This window comes from Heliconius melpomene, chromosome 15 (genome assembly GCF_056956725.1).
Source record: "Heliconius melpomene rosina isolate 202511_hmr_F chromosome 15, ASM5695672v1, whole genome shotgun sequence".
Classification (NCBI taxonomy): domain Eukaryota; kingdom Metazoa; phylum Arthropoda; class Insecta; order Lepidoptera; family Nymphalidae; genus Heliconius; species Heliconius melpomene.
In genome coordinates this window covers 1,572,139-1,599,858 of record NC_140403.1, presented here as the reverse complement: position 1 = coordinate 1,599,858, position 27,720 = coordinate 1,572,139, and the positions used below count along the sequence as shown (strand labels likewise).

Genomic DNA, 27,720 nt, shown 5'->3' with positions numbered 1-27,720 from the left:
ATAAGCCTTCGATGAATAATTAAGAGCCTTCGTCATACTGCTCTAGTAACATAGTGTACCTCATCGATTGAAAATACTTTAGAGATAGAACTTACATACATATATGAACACATTTTTTTAATAAATAATTCGCTTCACGCTGTATCAAGCGGGGTAGACAGAGGGAGGTTAGTGTTAAGATACTTCCGTTAACCATTTTTGGCAGAATTTTGGAGGCATTCCGTGTTGAGTGGCGCAACTAAACGCCGCGCTTAGCCTCGACACCAGAGCGAAGAAATGGAAATATAAATGTAAATAAATATTTCACTTCCTCGAGTGAGGATCGAACCCACAACCGTCGCGTTACAGTCACACCCTTGTGCCACCGCGCTTACGGCCTCTGTATGTGTCGTATGACTTAAATAGGTTCTTCGTATCAGATGCAAAAGGAGCTGACAAATTGTAATTACCACATCATATCTTAATGTCTAAAGACGCGATTAACTGCTTATGTTAGTATTTCATCGAGATAGTATATTTCGATAAGGAACGACGTGATCTGGAATGTGGCTCACTTATACCGGAGCTTATAGTGCGTAATGGAGAAGTTTTAGCTTAAAGTACATTTTTTATCAGCTTCCTGCTGTATCCCGCACACAAAAGAGTAGGCAGAGGGAAACTAGTGCTAAGTCACTCCGTTCCCCATTTTTCGCTGAATTTTGGACGCATTGCGTGTTGAGTGGCAGAACTGCTTACCCTGCTACATGCCGGATACAGAGTGAAGCAAAAAGAAGAAGTTGAAGTGAAAACAAAAAGCGATATTACTATGGCAAAACTTGACTTAGTACCACCCAGGCAATAAGAGGTGGATCCTGTCAATATAGAGTAGCTGGTTTATATTACCAATCCTAAGTGTCAAATCGTCAGGAGAAGTTCTAGAGTAAGAAAGAAGAAAATTAAGAAAAAGAAGAAACCCTTTGTTTTTCATAATTTTCTTTATAAATGACCCTGTATTTTGTACTGTAGGCTGTCAAAATATTACTTCGTCCAAAACTAAATTTGAACCAGTATCAAGCACGTTACGTCTGTACCTACGCAATACGTTAGTTATGGCAATTAAAATGTTATAAAAAAGTAAATTGGACTGAAAACAAATGTTTATTAATAAAATTTCTTCTTTCTTCATAAAACTAATTAAATTTATGTATTTTTATTACCAACTGCAATGTGGAAGGTCCTGTTTACTTATATTTTAGTAATACACCACGAAAAATGCCTTGGATATCTAGTTGGGGCTGGCTGTAAGTAATTGAAAATGCATAAAAATATTTTAGTTTTTTTATGCTGTATCCCGCACGGAGCAGTGTAGGCATAGGGAACCTAGTGTTAAGGCACTCTGTTTCTAATTAAGGTACTTCCGTTCCCCACTTTTTAACGAATTCTTGAGGTGTTGTATCAATTCGGATATTCGCCACTCAATTAATAATGGCAGAACCCAATGCTGTGATTTGCTTCGTTACCAGGCCGAGGAAATGAGAATATTAGATATTTCACTTCCTGAGTGGGAATCGAACCCACAACCGTAAAGTTTAGATTCACACTCTTCTGCCCCTTCGCCACGACAGCCTCCATAAAAATGTTTTTTTTTAATTATTGTAAAGAAATCAAACACCTCGAGGCTTTTACAGAACTTATACTTCTTCCAGGGCTAGATACCATTAGGCTTGTACAATGTATATCTTAAATTATAATACAATATTTTATTCTAGAGGACCACTTTCCTCTTCAGCTCCAAATCTAATAATGCGCATCAGAATTTTCAACACATCAAGCGTCGCGCTAGTTCTATGTATAAATTTTCAAATATATCTTTTTATTAAACAAAGAGGTTGATTTACATTTTTCTATAACAAATTATCGTGAATATAAAAACTATTTATATAAAATCATTACATTCGGCCATCCGACTTCGTGCAATCTCCCGATGCACGACTACTCACAAAAACAGTACAAATCAACAATGTATTATTATAAACTCATTACATTCGGTCGATTACAAATAATATATGTATTGATATTGCCGCAGCCTACTTGACATCACTAGTTTCAACAAATATACAACTAATTAAATCATTGCGTCTTGAGCTAGTACAATCATATTATAACAAAATGCGCAATAGATACTAGACTTAACATATAATTTACAAAAAATAATTACTTTTGAGACCAGAAGACTTTTGGAGTTCTCTCAGAAGTTTAACCATATGTACATATAACGAAATTGTAACTTATCGCTGCGTGGAAGAAATACGAGAAAATCTATCAATAAATAAAACATGTTTTGTTAAAATGTTGTCTGTCGGTTTTGTCGGTTTATGTGTCCCTGCGTTTGTCTGTACGCATATCCTGAGATTATGAACACTTTAAACATTTTTAGTAATAAAAGTTGAGCAAGTAAAGAAATATGTAGTATAAAGTTTAGTTTCAACTTAAAGTAACATCAATAATCATACACACAAATATAAATATTATGTTCTAATGTCCACTGGCTACATGTTTGTTTATCTCTACGTATATTGCACTCTTTACGTACATACTATTTAAAGTTTATTTCTTGCTGTTGCCTATTATTATCTGTCAGTTCCGTTATTGAACTTTAATTTCACTCTTAAATATATAAAATAATAAGGATAGCGTATTTATATTTGAAACTCCGCTAAAATTACAAATATCCTACGAAATACTTTATTGTCCATCATTAAATAAAGTGTAGTAAAAGAAAATACTTCACATAAGAAAATGCACAGCAGGCGGCCTTATCGCTGTAAGCGATCTCTGCCAGGCTACCTTAAGGTGCACTCGGAAGTGTATGTCAATCGGTAGCCTACCGCTGCTTTATATCCTTATACACATACGTAATATATCCTATTATATTGTATAGAATTATTAATTATAATAAAATATAATTTCTAATGTCAACAAATATATATAAATACGGTCACGTTAATTTGTAAAGAAAAGGATACAAAAACTTAAATATGTCTAGGTCTAGGTCTTGGTATAAGGATACCTAGGAAATATTATTAAGCAATTTTAATTAACACAATAGATGTATGTTGATAAGTATGTAAAAAAAATCCATAACAGTACGTTCAGAAAAGTAAAAGGATCTACGATATTACAGAGCCAAGTAGTGTGCATCTAGCTGGGCTTATAATGTTTGGATTGAGAACGTTACATTCGATAGGAATACAGCGTCGAGCTATTGGCATCATCAAAAATAAATATATATAATAACAATTTTGCAGTTGAGTTATAACAATTACTTCACATACATACTCATAATAAAATCATAAGAGGTTCGGTCTTTACTTGAAAAATATTTTTTTTAAAAAAAAAATGTTATTAACCTAATAGAACCCAAAACAATTATTTTTGAATTTTTGTTTATTTGTCCGTTTGTCTGTGCGTTTGTTATCTCAGAATCGACTTAACCTATTTAAATGCGGTTTTCACTATTGGGTTCTGGCAAGCTCCCGAAAACATATAGGGTTAATTTTATTACAATCGGTTCATAAACAAAAAAAATAAAAGTTATGCCAATTTAAAGTATTTAGTTCGACAAATTTGCTAATTGCCGTAACAGTTATTTTATACAAGTGTTTTACTGAACTGACTGAATCTTTAGTTTTCAATTCCTTTATTAATATTTCTATTTCAGGCGGGCGTAGCCCCGGACGGGCCCACTAGTAGTAAATAAATTCTTATGTAATGTAAAGAATAACCTCATGAGAAACACTATAACGATTTTACAAAGTTATTTTTTTATTTTAAAATCATCCAATATGAGAATTCCAATTTTAATTAAGTAGAACAACATGTTCCCTGAACTATTCAAGACCGACCTAAACACAGCAATCCCTAACCATGCCACGGAACGACATGCAAGGAGAGTTGGCTGTGGCTGAAATATTCGAAACGATCATCTGTTGAACTATATTTACATAAAAGTCATTTAAACCATCAAATATTCTTTGCGTTGTAAAATTTACTCGTTAAAGAACCGATTCCGAAAATTCCTCAAATTTTTGCAATTGAAATTTACTGAATTTAGGTAAAAAAAATACATATATATATCAAGGACGAGTAATTTCGACGGCTAAATCAAATTTTAAAAACTATGATTTATATAAATAAAAAAATAATTTTCCGTATTATTTCTTAACGTATACACACACAATGCTACAAAAACTATTTTTTTAGTCCTATGTAACTTCCCTAGTAATTTCCTAAAAAATATTTCTTTTGAGATACTTTAATTTTTATAAATAAATTTAGAAATCTTTATTGCCCATTTACGATTAATGACTAGAATTGGTTTATGAATAAAAACGTTATGTTAATATGAAGCACGTTTGTAAGACCAAATTGCTGCAAAATAACTTATTGAATCGGCTAAAAATGTAATTTTCAACGTATAAACATTGTTTCTAAGTCTACGTTGACGATGCGGTCCCAGAACGAAAATACACTACGGAACAAAATCGCGTTTAAATAATTACGTACGTAGCAGTTATTATTATTTAAAGTTACCAGCAAACAAATTGCGATCTTTTACGAGCTACCAATTGTTAAAGTTTCGAGTTCGTAAGAGAGTAAACATCTATCTTCGTGACAAATTTGACTAAGACAAGGTAAGCAACAAACGCGGAACGCCATATTTTAATGCAGTAAAATCTCATCTACAACTAGAGCACTAACGCCTGCCTAGTCATCAGATGAATTTTCAAACGGTAAGTAAACCCCTGGACAGAGGTCCAAGAGAGGTGAAGAGAAACTAACAAGTTTATTAGTCTTAGTTTACATGTTTATTAAATTTATGAGCTTAAGAAATGCAGATATTGACACTCGCTCTATGTGCGTTTCAATTCGCTACCATAAAGAAAATGGCAGAATACATAAATATACATTTTGTACTAAATAATATGTTTTGGAACTGGAGAAAAATATATATAAAGACAATATACTACTAATTTACACATAATTTGAAACGTCTGTACATATTGTAATTATGCTAATAATAAAATTGTAACGTGTGTATGCTAATAAACTCTTATGTACGTAGAAACAAATTTAATTAATTTATTCCAATCACCCCAACCCGATATAAATCACATATATGAATTCTACTGGAAATAAAAAATGTCGAAACTTGTAGGTGGTACTACACTGGTGGCAGAACCTAATGCTGTGACTTTGTTATCGTGTTTCTATTTATCTTGTTTAATATATTTGTTGCCACAATAATTGATACATAAAAAATATATATCTTTCAATATATAAAATTTTGAACTAGCAGACCAAACTAACACTGTTATGACCTATGATATTTATGACACTGACGGTACCTGATCCTGATCCTAATCCTGACCCGATACCCGAGTGAGACTAATTTTCTACTTTTAATGCATGATATCTGAGATAAATCAATAAATCTTCTGGTTTTTTTACATTTCTAATAGGTTTATCGAGTATCCTAATACAGAAAATAGCTTTTTTCTTTCGTTTTAACCAGATCTAAAGGTAAAGCTAAGGGTAATTTATTACAGAAATATTGATGTATACTTTTTTATTGTCTAGTATTAGCTTTCATTTCTTTGAGAAACTGATCATAATTTCGCTCAAAGCACTTTATTAAACTTTTTGTAGATACGAATTATTTCCTCACAAGACCCATTATAAACAAACGAGCAAAAATGTCACACAAACTGCGGAATTACATTTAAATGTGATCTATTAACTTTTATAATACCAGTAACTAAAGTTTAACTTTAATTCTTATCTATTATACAGAAATTTATAAAACTAAACATTGCTTTTGTATACCAGTAAAAAGTTCCTTTGCTTGTCTTTATGTCACCGAAGCGCTTTATCACATCAGATGAACCGCTCATCAGAAGATGTAAATCACTCCTACGGCCGCGAAGATCTCGAAGTTTTGCATTTTCGATAAATTCCTTTTTTTTGTTTGTCATTGCCATCATTCCACTGGGTGGTTCCTCTAGGGTGCGTCTTAGCATCCGACTCCATTTCCCTCAAATTAATGCAACAAATGTCATTAAAAACTAATAATCTTAATAAATTAATTTGTGTATTTATAAATTATCAATTCAAAAGCATTCTCTTTTAAATGTCATTCAAAAAATATTTAAAATGTATCGTCAAAATGTCAATAAATAAATCAGAATCAATCAAAAGAAAAAAAAAATACTAAAATAATCAATATTAATAAACAAACATAATAATTTAAGCTTACATTACTTACAAAGACTACTACACACTATGCCTGACTGCCGCAATCATCAGTCACGAGCAGGCGCTTACTTAATGTTTTACTTTACTACTACGCCCGACATACCGAGGCCACCACCAGCCTCGAGCAAGCAGGCTCTTACTCTAAATACATAATATCAATCATCAATCTTCGGCACGCTGACCGATAATTCATCTACGGTACGCTGACCGTTAATTCATCTATGGTATTCTAACCATTCTTCTGTGGCACGCTGACCACTAATTCATCTATGGTATTCTAACCATTCTTCTGTGGCACGCTGACCACTAATTCATCTATGGTATTCTAACCATTCTTCTGTGGCACGCTGACCACTAATTCATCTATGGTATTCTAACCATTCTTCTGTGGCACGCTGACCACTAATTCATCTACGGCATCCTTAGCCGTGTATCAATCTTTATACTATTCTATAAAATATACTTAATCTTCATACTATTTTATAAATTATACTTAATCTTCATACTATTCTAATAAAATTATCTTCATACTATTCTAATAAAATGCATAATAACTCTTAAAGTGACTAAATTTTCAATCAAAAGCTCTCCGATCAATAATATCTACAAAAGCTAGCAGTGGGAAACTTGATTTCCATGTTTTTGTTGTACGTACCTCACTTTGGGGCTGAATCTGATCCCGCTTCTGAATTGTAAAGAAATCAAACACCTCGAGGCTTTTACAGAACTTATATTTCTTCCAGGGCTAAATAACATTAGGCTTCTACAATTTATATCTCAGGACTTTTACAGAACTTATACTTCTTCCAGGGCTAGATACCATTAGGCTTGTACAATGTATATATTAAATTATAATACAATATTTTATTCTAGAGGACCACTTTCCTCTTCAGCTCCAAATCTAATAATGCGCATCAGAATTTTCAACACATCAAGCGTCGCGCTAGTTCTATGTATAAATTTTCAAATATATCTTTTTATTAAACAAAGAGGTTGATTTACATTTTTCTATAACAAATTATCGTAAATATAAAAACTATTTATATAAAATCATTACATTATTTATTACAAATTAAGTTAATATCTTCACATTACATTGATTTAGTCTGCATTCATATACTTAAGTTATTTCATACAAATAAAGTTAAAATACGGTGTAGACTATGTTTAGTCATTTGTCTTTGGAACATTTTTTATAGCCTTACGTATCCCACATATAGCAAAATAGGTTAGGCTAGGCTGGCCCAAAACAATCTGTTCCCCACTTCCTACTCAATTATGGAGATATCAGTCAGTCAATAATTTGAATATTTCTCTTCACAGTGAACGTAAGGTTCGCCCAAATCCTACACACCGATTCAAAATATCAAGTATTGCGGGAAGAAATGGTCAAAACCAACACTAGGAATTTGGTCTACCATTGTCGAGCGGACAAAAGCGACTGCGACGCCGCCCTCGCTAAGATGAGATACAAAGCCAGTAAACATTTCTACGCTTTATCCAAGGCTGTGGTAGATTATGTTAAGAATAAAAGGCAGGCGAGACCCACTGGTTATGTTGGTAAGACGGTTCTTTATACTTTTTTTACATAAAGCAGTATCACGCAATGGCAGGATAGGATAATGAGACACCCCAATTGGGCCTTTTGTTCCTAAAAATATTAGTAAAATTAGTATTAAATCTGCCAATGTACACACAACTATTCACTTTTAATATTATTTGGTAATAAACTATACATTGCAGGTCAGGCCCCTTTGTTCTTCTCTAGATACAACTACCTAACTATATGCTATATGGCAACCCTAGTGTCATTTAATAAGAAAAACTGAAAATATTGATCCCTGTTCATATAATAATATGTTAATAATATAAAAAATATTTTAAATTTAAATTTAAAATGACTTCAGAAGCAGCACGTACATACATATACAAACATACAAATCTATACATATTTATGTCAGTTACTTTCTATCGCAACATGTTTTGCTTTGCACAATCATGTATATAAAAAATTGCATAAATTATTGAGGCCGCGGTCTCAAGGGTACTACTAACGCTACGGCTGTGGGTTCAATTCTGTCGGTTCAAAATGAATTATTATTTATTAATATTATAATGTCTTCTCTCTGGTAACAAGGCAAAGAACAGCGCTGAATTCTGCCACTCAACGCGGAATAGACTTGTCTTAACTCTTTACACTAGGTTCCCTCTGCTTACGCTGCTAAAAAATAGACAACAAAATTAATGTAAGTAAAATTAGCGAAATAATTAATCTGTCAAAAATTAATTTATAATCTGTCATATTTTGCCGAATACTTTTTTTTTAATACTTTACACTAATATCTTAGGTACGGCCACATTCTGCCAAGACAACATATGCGTACCAGACACCGACCCCCCTATCGTATACGGAGGATGCTTCACACTGATATCTTGCGGTGGAAACCAAACTTGGCATCTCGACCCTGTCATTTACAAAAAGAAGAAAAATAGATATTATTAAAGACCAAATAGTTATGCTAAATAAATTGAATTTAAAGTAATTGTTTTATTTTATATATAATAATATAATAAAAAAAATATCGAGAAAAAAAAAAGGTGTCTCTGACTGTAAACACGACCGTTGTAGCTTCGATACTCAGTCTGGCTCTGGCGAGTCTATTTTTATTTGATGTATTATATTTGTTTTTCAAATATATTACAGAAAACATTAAAGAACTGTTTTTATAGCTTTCAATCGAGTGTTAAGATAAAATGTCTTCTTTTGGTTCCCCACGTACTGGCCAATTTCTTATAGCTCCACGCCGTATAGCGCAAACAACAAAGCAGGCAGGGGGGACCAGGGAACTTAGTGTTAAGGCACTCCGTTCCCATTAAGACACTTCTGTAGCTCACTTTCCACCGAATTCAGAAGGTATTGCGTATTGAGTGTCGAAACTCAACGCCACGATTTGCCTTTGCCAGAAATGAAAATATTTCATTTCCCCGAACGGGAATCAAACTTGTCGTGCTTACAGTACACGCCCTTGTGCCGCAACTAACCTAACCTACTAAGGTTAGGTTAAGTACTAACTTATTGCAATTTATGTAAGACATTCTTGTAAAAAAACGTAAAATCTAATGAACACCTGTTGCAGCTACAATGGTACCACTGAAACAATGTAATACATTGTTAGAAGTTTCATAAATATTACTTTAAAAGAGCAGCCGAAGCATTTTCCTCAGTTATATAGAAGAAGAATACCAAAAATGAACTGAACGCAAACACTGTCATATATAAAATGAAACGTCTCATACATTTTGCTACGATATTTTTAGTTTGTAAAGGAGTCACGTTGGAAATAAGGGGCAGCGTCATGGTTAATAAGTAAGTTAATATATTTTTTTTGTTTTTGTTGACGTTAACTTAACGGTGTATCCCATATATAGCAAAGCAGGCGGAGGGAACCTAGTGTTATTACGTTCTGCACGTTCCACCCAATGAGTGAGTGATAGAACTCAACGCTGCTACGTGCGGGACAGACAGGAGGAATTAAAAAAAAAATAGAAATATTTAAATATAAATTTTCAGATTAGCAAAAGTCAAACCAGTAGGAGCTAATGTTGCAAAGAAATTCGTTCCCCTAACCGAAATTCCACCGCCTTTGGAACATAAGAAATCTGGCAGAAGGCATTTAGAAAGCGACTGTACTAAGAGACCACCTCCCCGGGAAGTATATGAAGGGAACAACATAGATATCGTTGGGGACTATTACGATGATAAAGTTGCGAAGACTGTAGCAACAGTTATTATACCTGATCATATTGATAGTGAGTGAATTATTATTCCAGCTATTTCTGCTAAAAATGTTTTTTAATTGGGCAGAACGTAAAAAACTTATTTTATTATTTTTTTGTACTTTGAAAGGTCTTTTTAGTTAAATAGGTAACCCTTTACTAAGTTCCTTCCAACTACAGCTCAATTAAGTTGGTTGCTGCCCGGTCCATTAAGCGTGAAACCTATTTTTTACTTTTAAAGATAAGGCTAGACGACGACTGGCCAGTCGCGGCTCAGGGGCTCGAGAGAGTGACTGTAAACGCGACAGGTTTGGGTTCGATTCCCACTCGAGAAAGTGAAATATTTAATTTCTTTTTTTTTTCCTCGCTCTAGTAACGAGGCAAAAGCGGCGTTGGGTTCCACCAATCACACGCACTTCCTTGAGAATTTGGCGAAAATTGGGTAGCGGAGTGTCTTAACTCTAACACTAAGCTCCCTCTGTCTACCCTGCTACATGTGGAATATAGCGTGAAGCTGACCAAAAATTAATTCAGCCTTACAAATACAAAACATTAAGCAAACTTAAGAAACATCCCTTACCAATTTCAACAACAATTTCCAGCCAAACATTTTCAAGTGACCACACAAGTGCCTTACCTAACAGTCGGCCCAATAGAAGCGATAGGGTACCACCCAAGTACGATAAAGAGCGAGCACCCCAGCGAATGCGAGAAGATATACCAGGACCACATAGCAGAGATGTACTCTGACGAAACAACTGACTACTCCGAGGAGTCTTTGGAGATGGCGAAAATGCCAGTTCAGGCTATGGCGGTGTCCGATTTGCCGATTTTTGGTGGTGAATTTCCTTTTTACGATGAAAATAAGTGATATCTTTTTTCTTTAATTTTTTTTGTACTTTGTGTAATATATTTTGTACTGTGTAATTTTTGTTCTTATTTTTATATGTTATCTTACATTAGAACTAAAAAACCGGTTTTCTAAGTGTTCTAATATTACATAATATATTATTTAGCTAGCTTTTACAAAACTCATATGAACCTAAAAAAGGAACTGTTTTATTCCACTCTCGTAGGAATAACCTATTTATATCCCATATTTCGACTTCCTAAGACCAGTATGTATATGTTTTGTATGTGAGCAATCCATCAGGGATTTAATTATAATCTATGAATGAAAATGGATCTCAAGATTGCTCTATTTTCCGTTAATTAAGTTCTAAATATAGGCCTAGGTGATGGATTTTTTTATATACGTATATTTATTTTAAGCACAAAATAAATTAAAAATAACAAAATCACTATCATTAATCTGAAATGAACTTCCAAAAAAATTTTTTTGTAGATAGAGGGTGATATTGTCTTATTTGGTTTAATGAGAAGGACATAAATAAAAAAACGGAATTAAATTTTATATTTATTATCATACAACTAAATACATACATAGATACATATATTTAAATTATTCTACTAAAATATTACACGGGCCCAGCTTGTAAATTAAATTTGTTAAGTAATTTTATGTCTTTATCCTTATCGTCAAATATTTCTTCTGTTTCGTCATCATCAAAATCGTCCATGTCGAGAGGATTTCTGAGAATAAAAGAAAATATGTTATAATCTTTTTAAAATAACCTTTAAAACAGGTTTTTTTTAGTATGTATGTATGTATTTCGCAAGTAGCAGAGTAAGCAGAGGGAACCTAGTGTTAAGACAATCTGATCCTCATTTTCTGCTTAATTTTCTAGACGTTGAGTGTTGAACGGCAGAACACTGAGGCTGAGGGTTTATCTTATTACCAAAGCCAGGAAATAAAAATATTTTTTTTCGCTGAGTGGAAATAGAATTCACAACTGTCGTGTTCATAGTCAAATGATCTCATGACAGCCCCAGCGGTAAGAACGTATAAGTGCGCCTTGTGTGTTATATATTTGCTTGTATACATCTATATATATAAAATCGAAAGGTCACTCACTCATCACGAAATCTCAGAAACTACATGTGCTAGGAATCTGAAATTTTGCATACGAGTCACTTATAGGACGTAGGTGCTCGCTAAGACGGGAATTTGAAATATTCGACTTCTAAGGGGTTGTTTTTGGGGTTGAAAGTTTGTATGAAACTTCGTTACTACAAATGCTAGGAGTCTCAAATTTTGCACGGACGTCACTTATAGGACGTAAGTAGTCATGGAGACAGAAATTAATAATAACGTTGTTCATGCAGGCGAAGCCGCGGGCGGGCCGCTAGTATTTGTATATATATTTGCTGTTGTACAGCAAATATATATACAAATATGTAACCATAAATTTATATTTACTACAGTAGGTTAAGTCTCACAGAACATCCGAAAATAAACATACTTAAGTAATTTTAGAAAATGTAATATTTGATAAAGTTACTTACTTATTCCAATCTATTTTATGTCTTTTCCTGTAAAAATAAAACAATGTCTTCATCATTAAATTAATAATTTAATTGAAATACTTAATTTGTCAATTACAAATTATTATCATTTAGATATTAATTCTCCAGAAAAAAAAAATTGGTATTAATTATAACCAGGGAATGAATTGGCGAGTACAAAGCTCGTTGCCATAGCAACGTGTATGCGACTATACAAAAGTGTTAAACATATGGTAATGTATGTTGTTTATTTTATTAAATTAATGTAAATTTATGCATTATTTTTTTTAAATCTTAGCATTCTGCAATCCTTCACCATATAAACTATAACTGTGGCCATACTACTCCATCCGCACTATTTTAGTAAAAAGAGATACAAAGTTTTTGCTTTATGTAGATTAACTTAAAAACGTTGCGCAGATACTCAGTCTTTAGAAGTAAAGTTCTTCTAAAGTAAGTAACTTAACTATTGGTCCTAAATAGGATTGGAACCCCACACTCATGTCTCAGCACTTATAGCTAATCGCTAAACTTACAGACAGAATAATCATACCTATTTGTAGCAATATAATCTTGGTCCATGTACTCTTCAGATATCTCCACAGACAAGGGCTGTCCTCTATGATCTTGCAGAATACCAAAATATCTGGGCGCTCGAGTCACCGTGAATAGCAAACCTAAAATTATATTTATGTAAGTTAGCTTTAGTACCGTCTTTTTTATGGAAAAGACAAGGCAAACGAGCGTACGGGTCAACTGATGGTAAGTGATCGCCATTCTATAGATGCGTGGCGCGTGGGAGGAGTTCATACTTCAGTGGCGTAGCTAGGGGGGTGCGAGCGGGGCGGTCGCACCGGGCATCAAAAGGAAAAGGGCATCAAAGTCGACGATCAGTGTGTTTTTTCTTTGTTTTTTAGACTTTATACCATTTTAAAGAGCATCAAGTCCTCTAAGCCGCACCGAGCATCGAAAGGAAAGGGGCATCAAAGTCGACGGTCACTGTTTTTTTTTTAGAACTCATCAACAGGAAAGGGGCATCAAGTCCCCCAAGCCGCACCGGGCAGCAAATACCCTAGCTACGCCACTGTCATACTTATTTACTTAGTATTGGGCTTATAACGTACGGTGCCGTTAAAAAGTTCAGAGACAGATAACAGGTCAAACAGTTCCACAGAACACTCCCCAAGATAAATTTTATAGTAAACTACTTATAGTGTAATTTTTTTTAATCACGCCACAGAAATAATAGTATTTTAAATATATATATTTTTAATGCGCTAGATTTGTATCTATAACTGCCGTACACGATAACGTAGACTGGCAATCTACATTTTAAATGTTCAAAATAATATTTAAATTCACTTACTATCATCAACAGCAAACAGTCCTTTTAGAGTAACAGACAAAACTATTAAAATTATCTGAAGCTTTAACTGTTTTTCACACATTTTAATGAATAATTGATTTTTTGTCTACTATATTAATATCTAATAAGACTTTCGAATATGTTCGACTTTATCAAAAGTTCAAAACAACATGTCGAACGAACGGTTTCATAAATTTCCAAAAAAGGAAATTCAATTTAAAAGGTAACTTGCCTACCAAATTAACTGTGTAGTGAAGTTTATAAAATAAGAATTGTTTCACAAACTTTCCTATTGTTGCAAATTTAAAAAATGCTTTGAATTAGAGTCCGGAAACACGTGACACGGAGTAAACAATTATGCAACCTGAAAACTCCATACATAAAATTGCAATAATTTATATAACAGCATTTCTTAAATTCATCCATTTTTCAGCTTCATTGCTGTCTAGAGTAGATAGCAAGAGAGAGTGAGATTGGGTGAGATGTATAATGTGAACTTCAAGGCCGTACTTTGCCTAATTAAATAAATACTTATTATAGATACATATTATTATCTTTTGAGTGCGACACGGTACAAGTTATATGAAACCGTGTACAAGGTACATGACCTTAGACTAATAACTTAGATTTACTTTAAATTAGTAAAAATTGTTGGAATGGAATAATAGAAAATCTGATTTTAATAATTATTTGGCTTTAACAGAGTATCTATTTTACTAGGATAGCTTAGCCTATTTTAAAAGAAAGTATAAATTTAAAAATGATAATAATGTGGGTAGGTACAATTTTGTTACCATTATATATATTTTTTTTTAATAGCCTTTATTCACTGACCCATTAACTTACATACTAAATTACGTTTAACTAGTATTTTCAATATGGTCAGGTTGTCTTCAGACATCAGGCCTCCTCCAATGGTCTCTTGAGTTGGCGAGCTTTCTCCAATGTTTGGGCAGGTCGTCTTCCCATCTCTTCACCTGCCTACCCCTTTTTCTTATTCCGTCTCTGGGATACCACTCTGTGACATACTTTGTACCTATACCTATTACCATTATAATACATACGAGTAAATCACCTAAGGTTAATGGTGCGTAGGACCACTACGATTTTTTAAAAATCTCTGATTTGAGATTTGCTTATAAATACAGACCTAAAAACACAGGATGTCTTAGGAAAATTCGGGCGTGTTTGATAAAATTCATATTACAATTGGATTTCTTTTAAATATAATCTATTTATATTTTTGTCCAATCAAGTATATCCGCACAAGGCTCATAAATATCATACAGTACAGTCATCGGATCGTGGCCTCCTGTATAAAGAAGCTGTATAAAGATTTTTCTCAAAAAACACAAAGAGCAAAAGTTTTGAAGTTCTAACTTCGGGGCGGCCAAGACTCGCCAAGACTTTGAGGCTTTGACAAGCCTTAAAGTCAATGAAACTATTTCAGCGCAACAAAATAATTCAAGCTTTAGTTTGGTTCAGTCGCGATATATAAAATTTGTAGCAAGTTGTATGCTCCTGAACCTGACTGTACGCAAAAAGGTTGTGGGTTCGAAAACCTACTTATTTTTGAAGTGAACGTGTGCGTGAATGCACATATTCACAATAATAAAAATAAATTTAAATCTTAAAATAAGTTTATATATTTTATATTATTATAGTAATAGTAATAATAATTATAGTTCAAAAGAATAATAATAATCATTATTATCATTATGTCCTCTTCTTTTTATAAAATGCAAGAATCAAGAAAATGTAGAAAATAAAAACGAAACTTTTAATAGTTTAATAATAAATCTACAATTAAAATCTCTGTTGCTTTTATAATAGGTATTTATTCTATGTATTATTAATAAATAGACATTTTGACAACATTAAGACAAAATAATAATAATAATGGATACCTAACAGAAATACAATTTCATAAAATAAAAACATTTATTTATTTAATCACTTTATTTAATATTAATTATTATTATAACCAAACTTATTATTATAACATTCTTAATTATTGTTGATTTATAATTTAAATAAATTATCTATAGAACAAATTGCCCTCTCCCCCCCACAATCTCCTCCCGCCGTAACCAATAAGGTCTTGACGTAATGAGTTATATTTTTTGAAAAACAGTTTCTTTAAAATTCTTTTTCTGCGTTTGTCCTCTTTCAGACATGATTCTAATTTATCCATACAAACGTCCTCCCTGTAATTAATATGCAGTTAATATTTTGATTTCAATATCTCAAGGGGACGAGAATTATTTATTTTTAAAAAATGCATAAATTATAATGATATGCGTATAATATTATTACAAAGACGTAATATAATTATATAGATTTACTTTTCATTATTCTAGATTTATGCTAAGCAAATTGTTTTAGGAGTACCTACTTGCCGTATAAAGGTTATAAAAAATGAAAATAGTAAATAAATTGTATAGATGAGAAGCCATCAATATACAAGTATTAAACGTGGTGACAGTTGTTGGTTCGATACCAACTCGAGGGGAAGGAACGGAGTGTCTTAACGCTAGGTTACGCCTACCACGAGACATACGGGATTTAGCGTAAGGATAAAATATCTTACTTGTAATTTTGATCCAAAAGAAGTTTAATTGGTTCCGTCTTAGTATATTTGTCTGGGAGTCGAGATCCTGGGGGCATTTTAGATAATTCTTTCATTATACCCATTATAGTGTTTTCGAGTTGCGCTAATTTTGGTACCATTAGCCTTTTAATTACCTACAAAAAGAAAATGCATTATATATATTTATTTCCAAGTTCTTAGTATATATCTACACATATATTTTATTTATTGTGACGCCCTTTTAGACTTAAAGTAAGAAAAGAGTTAGTAAAGTTGTAGGTACTAGAAACTATGTGGTTTATACACTATTAAATTATATTTGTAATTTATAAGTAGCAATAATGAAAAAGATAACAAAATCTCCGTTACATTGGAAATATTTTAAACAAAAAATTATATTATTGGTTAGGCTGTCATCTTCGTCAATTCGTCAATCATACCTTTCCACACCTATTTCCTGTTTTGCATGGAGTCCTAAATTTCCTCCCGAGATCCATGTTTGGTAAATTTTGAATCTGCGAGATTACATTCGAAAATGTACCCACAGCTGTATTTTTTCCTGTTGATAATAAACCATATTTGTTAATATATCTACTATAAATTCTAACTAAAAAATTATAATTTGTTAATAAAATTATAATTAATTATAAAAAAATACATACTCATATTTTCTTTCTTTGTTTTACCCATTCCTAGTACGCCATATTCATCTGATACCACAACAGTCAACTGAATAACAAATATGTAAGTTAATGTTATGTTAAATAAATAAAAAATTGAAGTCATATCGGAGAGAGAAATTGCTAAACACTTAAGTCTATGAAAGTATTAGGCTAAATGGTCACTTCTGTTTTCCTAAATATTTTCCTTTTAGTAATTGAGCAAACTTAAAAATCTTTTCACGCAAAAAAATATTTGTAAACATTTTGTAAGCAGTCAAGTTCTATTGCTATTACATCAATTTAAGCCGAAGCCTAGGTGGGCTGTCAAATTTTACAATTATTAATGCCGTCGGGGCGCAGGGGTACAAGCGTGTGACTGTAACGCGATGGTTGTGGCTTCTAATCCCAATTGGGGCAATAAATTATTGTATATTAATATTTTCAATTCTGTATTCTGGTACTAAGGCAAAAGCACATCGTTTCCACGTTTCGAGGCATTGCATGTTGAGTGGCGGAACTCAAATTCGGCGGAAAGTATGGAACATATTGTCTCTAATGTAAGCGTATTATCTATGATAGTGTCTAAAGGCGAGGTTCTCTCTGCCTACCCTAACGCAGCGTGAAGAAAAAATATCTTTTTTTAACCGATATTTTTTTTTATAATTTTAATTATTTTTCTGTTATTATTATACCTACATACTTATTCAATATAATTCCTTCACTAATAAATTTAAATACGACTTCATTACCAAACATTTTTTTTTTTATATTTCACTTATTATTTCCATTTATTTCTAACATTGATTGACACATTAAAATTACATGTTTCATATTTATAAATATTTTAAGTTTACTTTATCAATAATTTTCAACTTTTGACTTTTAAATTTGTAAGTGACGTTGACAATTGACATCTCACCTAACATAATGGTATTTTTACCGAAAGGCGGTTTAATATTTATCGCTGACTGCATTTTTAAATAGAAAATTATATTTATTTTGATTACCACTGAAAAATAAAATAAGGTCTACAAATTATAAATACGTGTAAACTGTTTATGGAAATGGAGGAAAATGAAAACAAACCAATACCAAATACAAATGGGCTTATTTCAATTCATTTGAACCATGATATTATAACTGTGTTAGATTTAAGCCATAAAAATATTAGTGCCATTGATGGAAATTTGCAGTTACCTGTAAATTTAATGGAATTGAACCTAACACATAATGAACTCCGTGAAGTACCAATTGTTGTACAAAACTTAACAAAGTTAAAATTTTTGGATATTTCATACAACAAAATAGAATATTATGATGACACACCAAAATTTTACCAAGAAATAGAAATACTCAATCTATCTCACAATGCATTACTTGGTCCTCCATACTGGATATGGGCAGAAAAGTTGAAGAATTTGAAAGAAATAAACCTGAGCTGTAATAACAAAATTACACAATTATTTATAAATGGATATTTTGAAGAGCTATTAGAATATGAAACACTAGTCACACACATAACAGCTTACAATTGTAATTTAAATAACAAATATATGAAATTATTGAGCACACTCCCATTAGCTAAGTCCATTTGTTTGGGGACATCAGAACTTAGTAATAGTAGATTTGCAAATTATATAGAAGAATTTCCATGTGTTGGTTTAGATAAAAGTACTGAAATTGAACATTTAAACTTAATTAATATAGGGCTCTTTAATATTACATCTGACATATCAATTTACATAAATCTAAGAGAAATAGATTTATCATTGAATGGCTTATCAGATCTTCCTGATGAATTTTCTTTGCTCGAAAATTTAGAAGTATGCATTTTATCTTTAAATAACTTGCTATACCTACCAGAAACTTTTAATAAATTAAAGAAACTTTTTTGTCTTTATTTAAATAATAATTGTCTATGTATACTTCCTGAGAATTTATGTTTATTGCCATTTTTGAAAAAACTTGATCTTTATGATAACAATTTAAATGAAATACCTGAAGGAATAGACAATCTTCTAGAACTAGACTTGGCACAGAATTACTTTGAAGAACCAGCGGATGATGAATATATAAAAAAGAAAACAAAACTCAGGATTAAGAGTCCAGAGCGAAATAATGGAAGGTAAAAACAATTAACTGTAGCCTCCGAATTTATGGTAAAGTAGAAAATGGATTGTCTTAGAGAGAGAATGAAGTATCTTACATAAAGTATGACACTAAAAAAAGTTTTTATAAGATTTTTAGTTATTTAAAAAATGCTTATTAAACATTAATATTTTAATGAATAGTTTTAAAATACATTGCTGATTATAAACTTTTATCATTTCAGGAAAGTAGAAAAAGAGAGACCTGAAAGTGAACACTCCAGGACTACTGATGAAGATATTTTATATAATTCAGAAATTGAAAAACCTGGTATATTGAATACATTTTTACATTGTATATCTCTTATAAACAACAACATAACAAATCTAATGTTAAGACAGAAATTATATATTGAGTGGCAGAACTCATGTCCACTCTTTCTCACAGGGCGGGGAAAGGAATAATTTAAGTATAATCATTCTCAATAAGGATTTCGCTCACAAATATTGCAATTACAGTAACATACTGTGCTGATAAGAACATAATAGAACTAATTTAACCTAAAATTAATTTTAATAAATGATGGTGTCATTAATGGCCCTGTTGTGGTGTAAGCGAGTGACTATTGACTCTGCAATTGTAGTTTGATTCCCTCTCGGGGGAAATGAAATATATTTTAATGTTTTTGCTCTGGTAACAAAGCATGTATTGAATTCAACAAGCATTTCCTCAGATTTAGGTGGAAACTTTAGAACAAACTGTCTTAACACTAGGTTCCTTCTGCCAATCCACTATATGCATACATTTATGGGATACAATGTGAAGCTAAAATAAAACAAAAAATATTGGGTATATTACTCAAAATATTGTTTTATATTTAGTTGCAGATGTAGATAACCAATCTTTCAGTGAAAAGGAAGATTGGGATTCTGATGAATATTGGATTCCTCATAGAGGCCCTTCATATACAAGTACACAGTCACCATGGCTTTATTTTGTCAAGAGAAAAATGAGAGAAGGCAACTTTTGCCCAATGGACGCCCATCAAGTGCCCATAGCTGAATTAGTAGAATATGAAAAATATTGCAACCCTAAAGTCAATTATGAGTCTGATGGACAATTTGAAGATTGTTCAAGTGATGATGATTGATACTAAATCTGTGATATGTATAATTAAAAAGCATGCCTTTCACTCTTAATAAGGTACTAGAAAACATTTTCCTACAATAGTTATCATAATAAATCTAAGCCCTAGATAGGCAAATGGAAATTCAGAAAACTTTGAAAATGATGTTTCTTTTTAGTTACAATCAAATAACATATAAATTTATTTGGTGTTCTGTCTGTTTAGGGGTTAAAGTACTTTATTGGGTTTTTTTTCTAATGTTGTTAACTTAAGCATAATAAATATTATTGTTGTAAAGTTCTTGTTTTTTGGGTATTAACCTAAGTATATACTACTAAATATAAATTTGTTACTCTTCTTGACTATTTATACAGTAGTTAAAAGTATTCTATTTACTCATAAAATAAAAAAATTCGAACAATTCAAACATTCTTTTTGTTTAATTTTAAGTTATTATTTTTGAAATTCTTAATATATAATCACACTTATATATGTACAACAGATTTCACTTCATTAAATATTTTTTCATGGATAATATTTCTGTTTTCTCTAGTAATCTGAAAAAAAGTCTAAGATTATGTAATGATAGATTTATTTTCAAAAAGATAAATTTTAGTATTAAAACATATTTTCTGCTTTCCACCCAATATAGAATCTTTTCATTAAGTGGTAGAATACAATATTGCACTTTATCTTACTGGAGCAAAGAAAATAAAATAATTGCAGTCAGCCATTGTATTGCTCTGCCAAACTGGCCTCAGCAGATGTATGAATAGCATAAATATATTAACTTATGAATGCTTTATTTTTTACATAAATTTAGAGTGCTTACCATCCAAATTTTTGTTTTGTTATTATTTCTTATGTATTCTATAATAGGATCTCCTTTTCTAGACGGTATTGTGGCTAATACTATATTTTTCGATTCTGTACTAAAAATTTCCTTTATTCTTAACTTGAAACTTGAACTAAAAAACTCCATTTTGCCAATTTCGTCTATTACCAATAAGGAATTATCATCATACTGTAAAGTACAAAATTTAAATCACAGAATTGAATGTACAAAAATTAATAACACGTAAAATTAAATTACTTCTTTTATGGCTGGTAATGCTACATTTTCAAATTCTTCAACTAAAACACCATATTTTCCAACTGAATATTTTGTGGGTGCAGGAAGCATATTCTGGTCTCTAGCTAATCTTCCTCTTTCACCAGTTAAAGAAATAACGTCAAATCCTTCCCGCATTTTATTTCGTCGCACTTCCTCGGTCAAAAAGCCTACAGTTTTTACTCCACTTGAATTTAATGAGGAGCATATTTTCTGAATGATAGTAGTTTTACCGACACCTAAAATTATTAATGATTATTTTTTTATTGTTTTAAAACCATAATAAACATGATTACAAATGAATAATGATATGTGTGATACCTAACCAGGGTCTCCGGTAATTATAAAATATTTGATGTTTTGCGTCATTATTGCTGAACTATTATTTTAACATTTAATTGACCTATGTTAGGTTATTACTATTTATTTCTTAATTTCTTATTATATTTTAAATTTTAATGAAATGTCAAATGAATACGTCTTCTGAGTTCTGATTTCTGGATTTGGACCACAGAACTACTATGTTGGACTAGGACTACGTGAGTTGGACTCACAGAACACATTTACTCTATGAGTGAATTGGACTAGCTAGTATATTGTGGACTAGTATTAAATATTAATATTAAGTATTACTATTACCACCTATTGTCTTTTCCCGAAAAAATAGCAATACACAAACCGTTACAAAAATATGTTATTCATAAGCAATTTTATATTAAGAACTTCTATTTATTATCATTAAATCTTGAAAATTTTTAATTTTTTAATAATAAAATACATTTTATATATTATCATCTTAAGCTTATTTTAAAGTTTTATTAGTCTGTGGATCTAAACTTTTACTTTTATCAAACGTGTTATCAGTTTTAACTTGTTTTTGTACAGTATCAAAGTTCAACTCTTTATTTTAATTCGTTGGCCGTTTCATTTCTCATTTAGTTAAGTGCTGTTGTGGTTATTGTTTGAGGATTTAATAAAATGGCCTCCGTCGCAGCAGTAACTCGTGCTTTATTAGGCAAAAATGCTATAAACGCCGGTCGTCTCGCCGTACTTTCAAATTCCAACTCTATTAAATTCTACAGCAGTGGTAATTATTATTATTATTATACCATATTACTTTTTAACTTTATAGGAAATTACTAATTATTAAAAAATAAGTAAAAATACAATATTAGTCACGTACCGGCAATAAGTTAAAACTTAAAAAAACATATTTTAAACTAAATTTATGTACAATCCGACCTTCTTTAGTATGTTAAAATCTAGTGTGAGCTTAATAATAAATTATAATAGTTTGTATTTCTTTTATGACTTAGGCCCATTGTGTTGCAGGGGCACAAGAGTGTGACTGTAAATGCTACAGGTTGTGGGTTTGATCCCCACTCGAGGAAATGAAATATTTAATATTTTCATTTCTTCGCTCTTGTGTCGAGAAAGCAGAATACGTCGGAAAATGTGGAAAGAAGTGACTTAACACAAAGACTCTCTTGCCTGCCATGTAAATGCAGTAATTTATTACATAATATAAATTTTGTTGCTATGTATAAAATTGCCACGATTTCGGCAAACACAGCTCTTATCATTTATCTTATTACATGATGACATATATTTTTGTAAATCTTGTTTTCCATATTAGTTTATCTGTTACATGATAAATTATCAATAAACAAATATTGTAGCTCTGAAATTAATTTAAAGTATAATAAACATAATTTTAGTGTCTGAAATCTTATTTAGTTTATGTATGATAAAATATAGTACTGTACATAAAATAAAAAAATAGATAATTTATACAAGCAAAATTATCTAATTTTTTATTTTATGTACAGTACCATATTTTGTGATTGCTTAAATAATATGTTTAGTTTACAAAATTATCACTACATAAAATTTATAATAGTAAAGCTTAGTGTGTGTGTCTACTAGCCACATGTAATTTTTTTTACTATGAAATTAAGGTATATAATTTTATCGAGCGGAAGTTGAACCACAATACTTGCATTTACAGTCAGGTCATTTAATATTTTATTTATAAACTATATACTAGCGAGTGGCCTTATGGAAATAACTAGCAGCTATAGCACTTAGAGTCTGTCAGTTACCACATGTATAAAAGGCTTAGGCAGTTACTCTGACCATATGTAAAAAGGCCACAATAAAATGATTAACATCCATTTATTTTATATACCTAAAACTAATTTTTCAATTTCAATTAATCACTCTCTAATGTCAACCAAACACTCCAGCTTTATAATATTGTTCTATTGTGAATTAATATAGGTAAAATTATGTCAATGTAATTATATTCCATATATTTTATTTATACTATACTCATACATAACATAATACTTAAACAAAAAAGAAAAAAACAATATAGCTTATTTAATATTTAAAATGATTATTTTTACAGCTCCGCAATATGAAAATATCAAGATAGATGTTGTAGGTCAAAAGAAGAATGTAGGTTTGATTCAATTGAACAGGCCGAAAGCTTTAAACGCATTATGCAATGCTCTGTTCAAAGAGCTTGGTGCTGCCGTTAAGGATTTTGATGCAGATGAGAAAATTGCAGCTATTATTATTACTGGTAAGGAATATATATTAAAATTAACTGAGTGTCTAACAGACACACAACACAAAATATAACACAGAATAAATCGAAAATTGGGGCGAAAGTGGGGAACCCTCCGTTCCCGTTCTTAGCATTAGGTTCTTTCTACCTATCCTGCTAACCTGCTATATGCGGGATGCAGTGTGAAGCTAAAAAATATTTAAATATGTTACTAACAGGAAATGAAAAGGCATTTGCAGCGGGCGCTGATATTAAAGAAATGCAGGACAACACCTTGAGCAGCACAACTAGGGAAGGATTCTTGCAAGAATGGGAGGATGTGTCGAACTGCGGCAAACCCATTATAGCTGCAGTTAACGGATTTGCTGTAAGTATTTACCCTAATTAAGTGTAAGATTCTCAATAACGATTTACAATTTCGAAAGTAAACCCGACGGTTTGGAAGTTAAAAGTAAGTAAAAAAAGTATTTGATATTTTCATTCCTCGCTCTGGTAACAAGGCAAAGCAAAGTGCTGCTTGAATTGCCCAATCAACACACAATGCCTCCAGAATTCGGAGAGCGGAGAAGGGAAGGGAGTAAGGGTATTTATGGGAATGGAGTGTCTAAACACTAGGTTCCCTCTGCCTACTCTGCTATGTGCAGGATACCGCGTGAAGCTACAACAATTTTATTAATAATGATTATTATAAAAAAAATCAACATTTTATAATCATTTTATAGCTCGGCGGTGGCTGCGAATTAGCAATGCTTTGCGATATTATATACGCGGGGGAAAAAGCCAAATTTGGTCAGCCCGAGATCAACATCGGTACCATTCCTGGAGCCGGCGGCACCCAGCGTTTACCCCGTTACGTGGGGAAATCTAAGGCAATGGAGATCGTTTTAACTGGCAACTTTATTGACGCTCAGGAGGCTGAGAAGATGGGTATGTATTTTTTAAATGTTGAATGGTAAACGTTTTGACTGGCAACTTTACTGAACATTTTAAATAATGGTATATTTGCAATATAACAAAATAAAAAATTATAAAATAAAAATATTATTTTAAGTAAAATTTAAAATTACAAATAAAATGTACAGTTGCTTTACTGTCATAAATATTCAAAGATTTTTTGATTTTCTTCAACCTTTAAATCTAATAGAGCATCTTTATTAATGAGGCAAAAATACATTAATCAACTATCCACTTGATTATAGGTAGCATACAAACACGACTCAAAAAATGGCAAGAATCAATATAACCACAAATGCAAAATATTATTTCACACAGACTTATGTATAACATAAAATTGTTCCAATAAAATACAACCTTATTACAGCGAGTTAAGATTTAGTACCGGCCGACCAGCGCGTAATGGATAAGAGAGCTCGTAAAATTTTATGATACAAAAAAATCAACTGTCATTCGAATGACAGTAACACTTAAAATTGGAAAAGCAATTTATTTCGCTCAGTATTCAATATTTTTTACTTACTATATCTAATAAATGAAATAAAAAAAATATATATTTGTATACTATCATTGCGTATGCAGATGATACTGCGCTTGTGGTTCATGGAAAAGATTGGAATGAGGCCAAACACTACGCTGAACATGCGGTCAGATGGATAACAGGCTGGTACAATGCTAATCTTTTAACTCTAAATATAGACAAAACCAAATACATCGCGTTCTCTCATCGCTCCCATTCCCAGCCGCCACCTGAGTTGTCGATTAGAGTACACACATATACTTGCACTCTTCTGGATAACTGTAATTGTCCTAGCTTACCTCGCACTTCTAATATCAAATATCTTGGCCTTACAGTTGATTGCTACCTGAACTGGAAACTTCATATCAATCACATAACCGGCCGTATAAGAAAACTGATTCCTATTTTCAGGAAACTTAGAAGTTCAGCTAATTTTGAAACCTTACTTCTTGTTTATCATGCCCTTATTCAAAGTCTCATCAGCTACTGCATCTGTGTATGGGGGGGTACAAGTAAAAAGTCGTTACTTCCCTTAGAACGTGCCCAAAGAGCCATACTAAAAGTCATGCTTGGAAAGCCCAGACGTTACAGTACCGACCTAGTTTATAGCAATAGCTCAGTCTTAACAGTTAGACAACTTTTCATAAAATCAGTTGTACTGCGGAAGCATAGGAGCACTCCTTTCAAGACCATCTGTAAGCGCAATAAGCCAAAGGTTTGTGATATCGAACGTTGCAAAACCAAGCTAGCTCGTTCTCACTTCTACGTCCTAAGCAGTTGCTTATACAATGATGTTAATAAAATTATCAACATTTACCCTTTGTCTTCGTCAAAATGTAAAGCAGTTATGAATACCTGGCTGCAGAGGTTGTCCTACTTGGATACGGAGAATCTTCTTCGTACCTAACTTACATTCATGACTCGTACATACATATACGCACATAAACACACACACGCACACACACAAACACACACACACACACATTTGACACGTGGTAATAATATAGAATCTAATTGTTTTTCTTTTCTTCTTTTTCAATAATTAATTTAAAACTTTTGTTATATCGCTTTATTTTTGCTTATGTCGACATAATAATATGTACCTAATTGATGAGTATTCTCACTTTTGTCATCGAAATAGTGTCTTAGGGGCAAAGATGCTGGCAGCTGTGACACAGTTTACACTAGTACGGCTGCCATCGCTCACCTCTACTAAATTGTTGTCTTGTTTTTTCCATTTTCTAACGAAATTAGAGTGTATATGTAACATTTAATTACTGAATAAAGCATTTATTATTATTATTATTACTATTGGCTACAATGGTTTTTTTTTATAACAGGTCTTGTAAGCCGCGTCTTCCCAGTAGAGAAACTTCTAGAAGAAACAATCAAACTGGCTGAAAGGATTGGAACTCACTCCCCCCTCATTGTTAAGATGGCGAAACAAGCAGTCAACCAAGCATATGAAACAACTTTGGTTTCTGGTCTGCTTTATGAGAAATCACTGTTCTATGGAACTTTTGGCACTGTAAGTTGTATTTTACATTTTTTTTAATACAAAAAGAAACAAAACAATGTCAATATATAAAAAATATAAAATATAATCAAAAATGCAAATACAGCATAGGTAAACTAGAAAAACCAGCAATCTTACTAACTGTAAACGCAAGAATGTGAGTTCGATTCTCACTCCAAGGATTAAAAAAAAATCATTTCTTTGCTCTTTGGCAACAAGACAAAGTGTGGACAAAGAGTTCTGTCACTCAACATGCAATAGAAAGAAAATGAGGACCTAGGTTCCCTATGATTGTATGTATGATATACAATGTGAAGCTAGAAAAGATAATAATATTTCTCAAGTATTTGTCTGACAGTTAAAATATATGTTACTTCATTATTAATATGAAAGATATTTGTAATTTATTTTTAAATTTTAGGAGGACCGCAAAGAAGGCATGTCAGCATTTATTGAAAAGAGAGCACCCAATTTCAAGAATAATTAAAAAACATGAGAATGTAGTTAGAATTTGATCAAAAATTGGTAATTGAAGATGAACCACCATTATCAAACTCATCAGTGATTTTTTTAGCAATATAGAATATAAGGGAAAATGAATTTATACCTGTGCTTTTTTGATTGTTGTTATATTTGATATATGTATATTTTACAGACAATATCTTTCTATACTTTATTATCTGTCTTTCATTAACCTATACTTTTTATTTTTCTTTATTTAAATTTTATGGAATTTTA

General features: G+C 31.7%; 6 protein-coding genes across 8 annotated transcripts; 4 read left to right on the top strand and 2 right to left on the bottom strand.

The window, feature by feature from the left end:
- The first annotated feature begins 1,204 nt into the window (after positions 1–1,204).
- Positions 1,205–8,797, top strand: LOC146531233 (uncharacterized). Its single transcript, XM_085198770.1, has 3 exons — positions 1,205–1,280; positions 7,618–7,854; positions 8,643–8,797. Exons 1-3 carry the CDS (start codon positions 1,205–1,207, stop codon positions 8,795–8,797), a joined length of 468 nt encoding a protein of 155 aa, XP_085054896.1.
- A 778-nt stretch (positions 8,798–9,575) lies between these two features.
- On the top strand, positions 9,576–10,942 carry LOC146531232 (uncharacterized). The gene is made up of 3 exons (XM_085198548.1): positions 9,576–9,661; positions 9,866–10,104; positions 10,674–10,942. The coding sequence occupies exons 1-3, from the start codon at positions 9,576–9,578 to the stop codon at positions 10,940–10,942; spliced, it is 594 nt and encodes a 197-aa protein (XP_085054674.1).
- Positions 10,943–11,542: 600 nt separating this feature from the next.
- On the bottom strand, positions 11,543–13,254 carry LOC146531231 (uncharacterized). Its single transcript, XM_085198547.1, has 3 exons — positions 13,031–13,254; positions 12,478–12,504; positions 11,543–11,664 (listed from the first exon to the last, which is right to left on the bottom strand). Exons 1-3 carry the CDS (start codon positions 13,252–13,254, stop codon positions 11,550–11,552), a joined length of 366 nt encoding a protein of 121 aa, XP_085054673.1. The 3' UTR covers positions 11,543–11,549.
- A 2,529-nt stretch (positions 13,255–15,783) lies between these two features.
- LOC146531229 (uncharacterized) lies at positions 15,784–22,016 on the bottom strand. 3 transcript variants are annotated; one of them, XM_085198037.1, is made up of 7 exons: positions 21,747–22,016; positions 21,427–21,659; positions 21,142–21,333; positions 17,096–17,162; positions 16,874–16,992; positions 16,434–16,588; positions 15,784–16,050 (listed from the first exon to the last, which is right to left on the bottom strand). In XM_085198037.1, the coding sequence occupies exons 1-7, from the start codon at positions 21,787–21,789 to the stop codon at positions 15,882–15,884; spliced, it is 978 nt and encodes a 325-aa protein (XP_085054163.1). In that variant the 5' UTR covers positions 21,790–22,016; the 3' UTR covers positions 15,784–15,881. The 3 variants fall into 3 exon arrangements, with proteins under 3 accessions (XP_085054163.1, XP_085054164.1, XP_085054162.1); XM_085198038.1 differs by having other exon boundaries at positions 21,403–21,659; positions 21,742–22,015; XM_085198036.1 differs by having other exon boundaries at positions 21,403–21,659; positions 21,747–22,013.
- LOC146531230 (uncharacterized) lies at positions 17,940–20,730 on the top strand. The gene is made up of 3 exons (XM_085198035.1): positions 17,940–19,220; positions 19,428–19,513; positions 20,065–20,730. The coding sequence occupies exons 1-3, from the start codon at positions 18,154–18,156 to the stop codon at positions 20,331–20,333; spliced, it is 1,422 nt and encodes a 473-aa protein (XP_085054161.1). The 5' UTR covers positions 17,940–18,153; the 3' UTR covers positions 20,334–20,730.
- Positions 22,017–22,257: 241 nt separating the features above from the next.
- Echs1 (Enoyl-CoA hydratase, short chain 1) lies at positions 22,258–27,661 on the top strand. The gene is made up of 6 exons (XM_085198039.1): positions 22,258–22,507; positions 23,831–24,007; positions 24,211–24,359; positions 24,715–24,919; positions 26,807–26,994; positions 27,404–27,661. Exons 1-6 carry the CDS (start codon positions 22,399–22,401, stop codon positions 27,467–27,469), a joined length of 894 nt encoding a protein of 297 aa, XP_085054165.1. The 5' UTR covers positions 22,258–22,398; the 3' UTR covers positions 27,470–27,661.
- Positions 27,662–27,720: the final 59 nt, after the last annotated feature.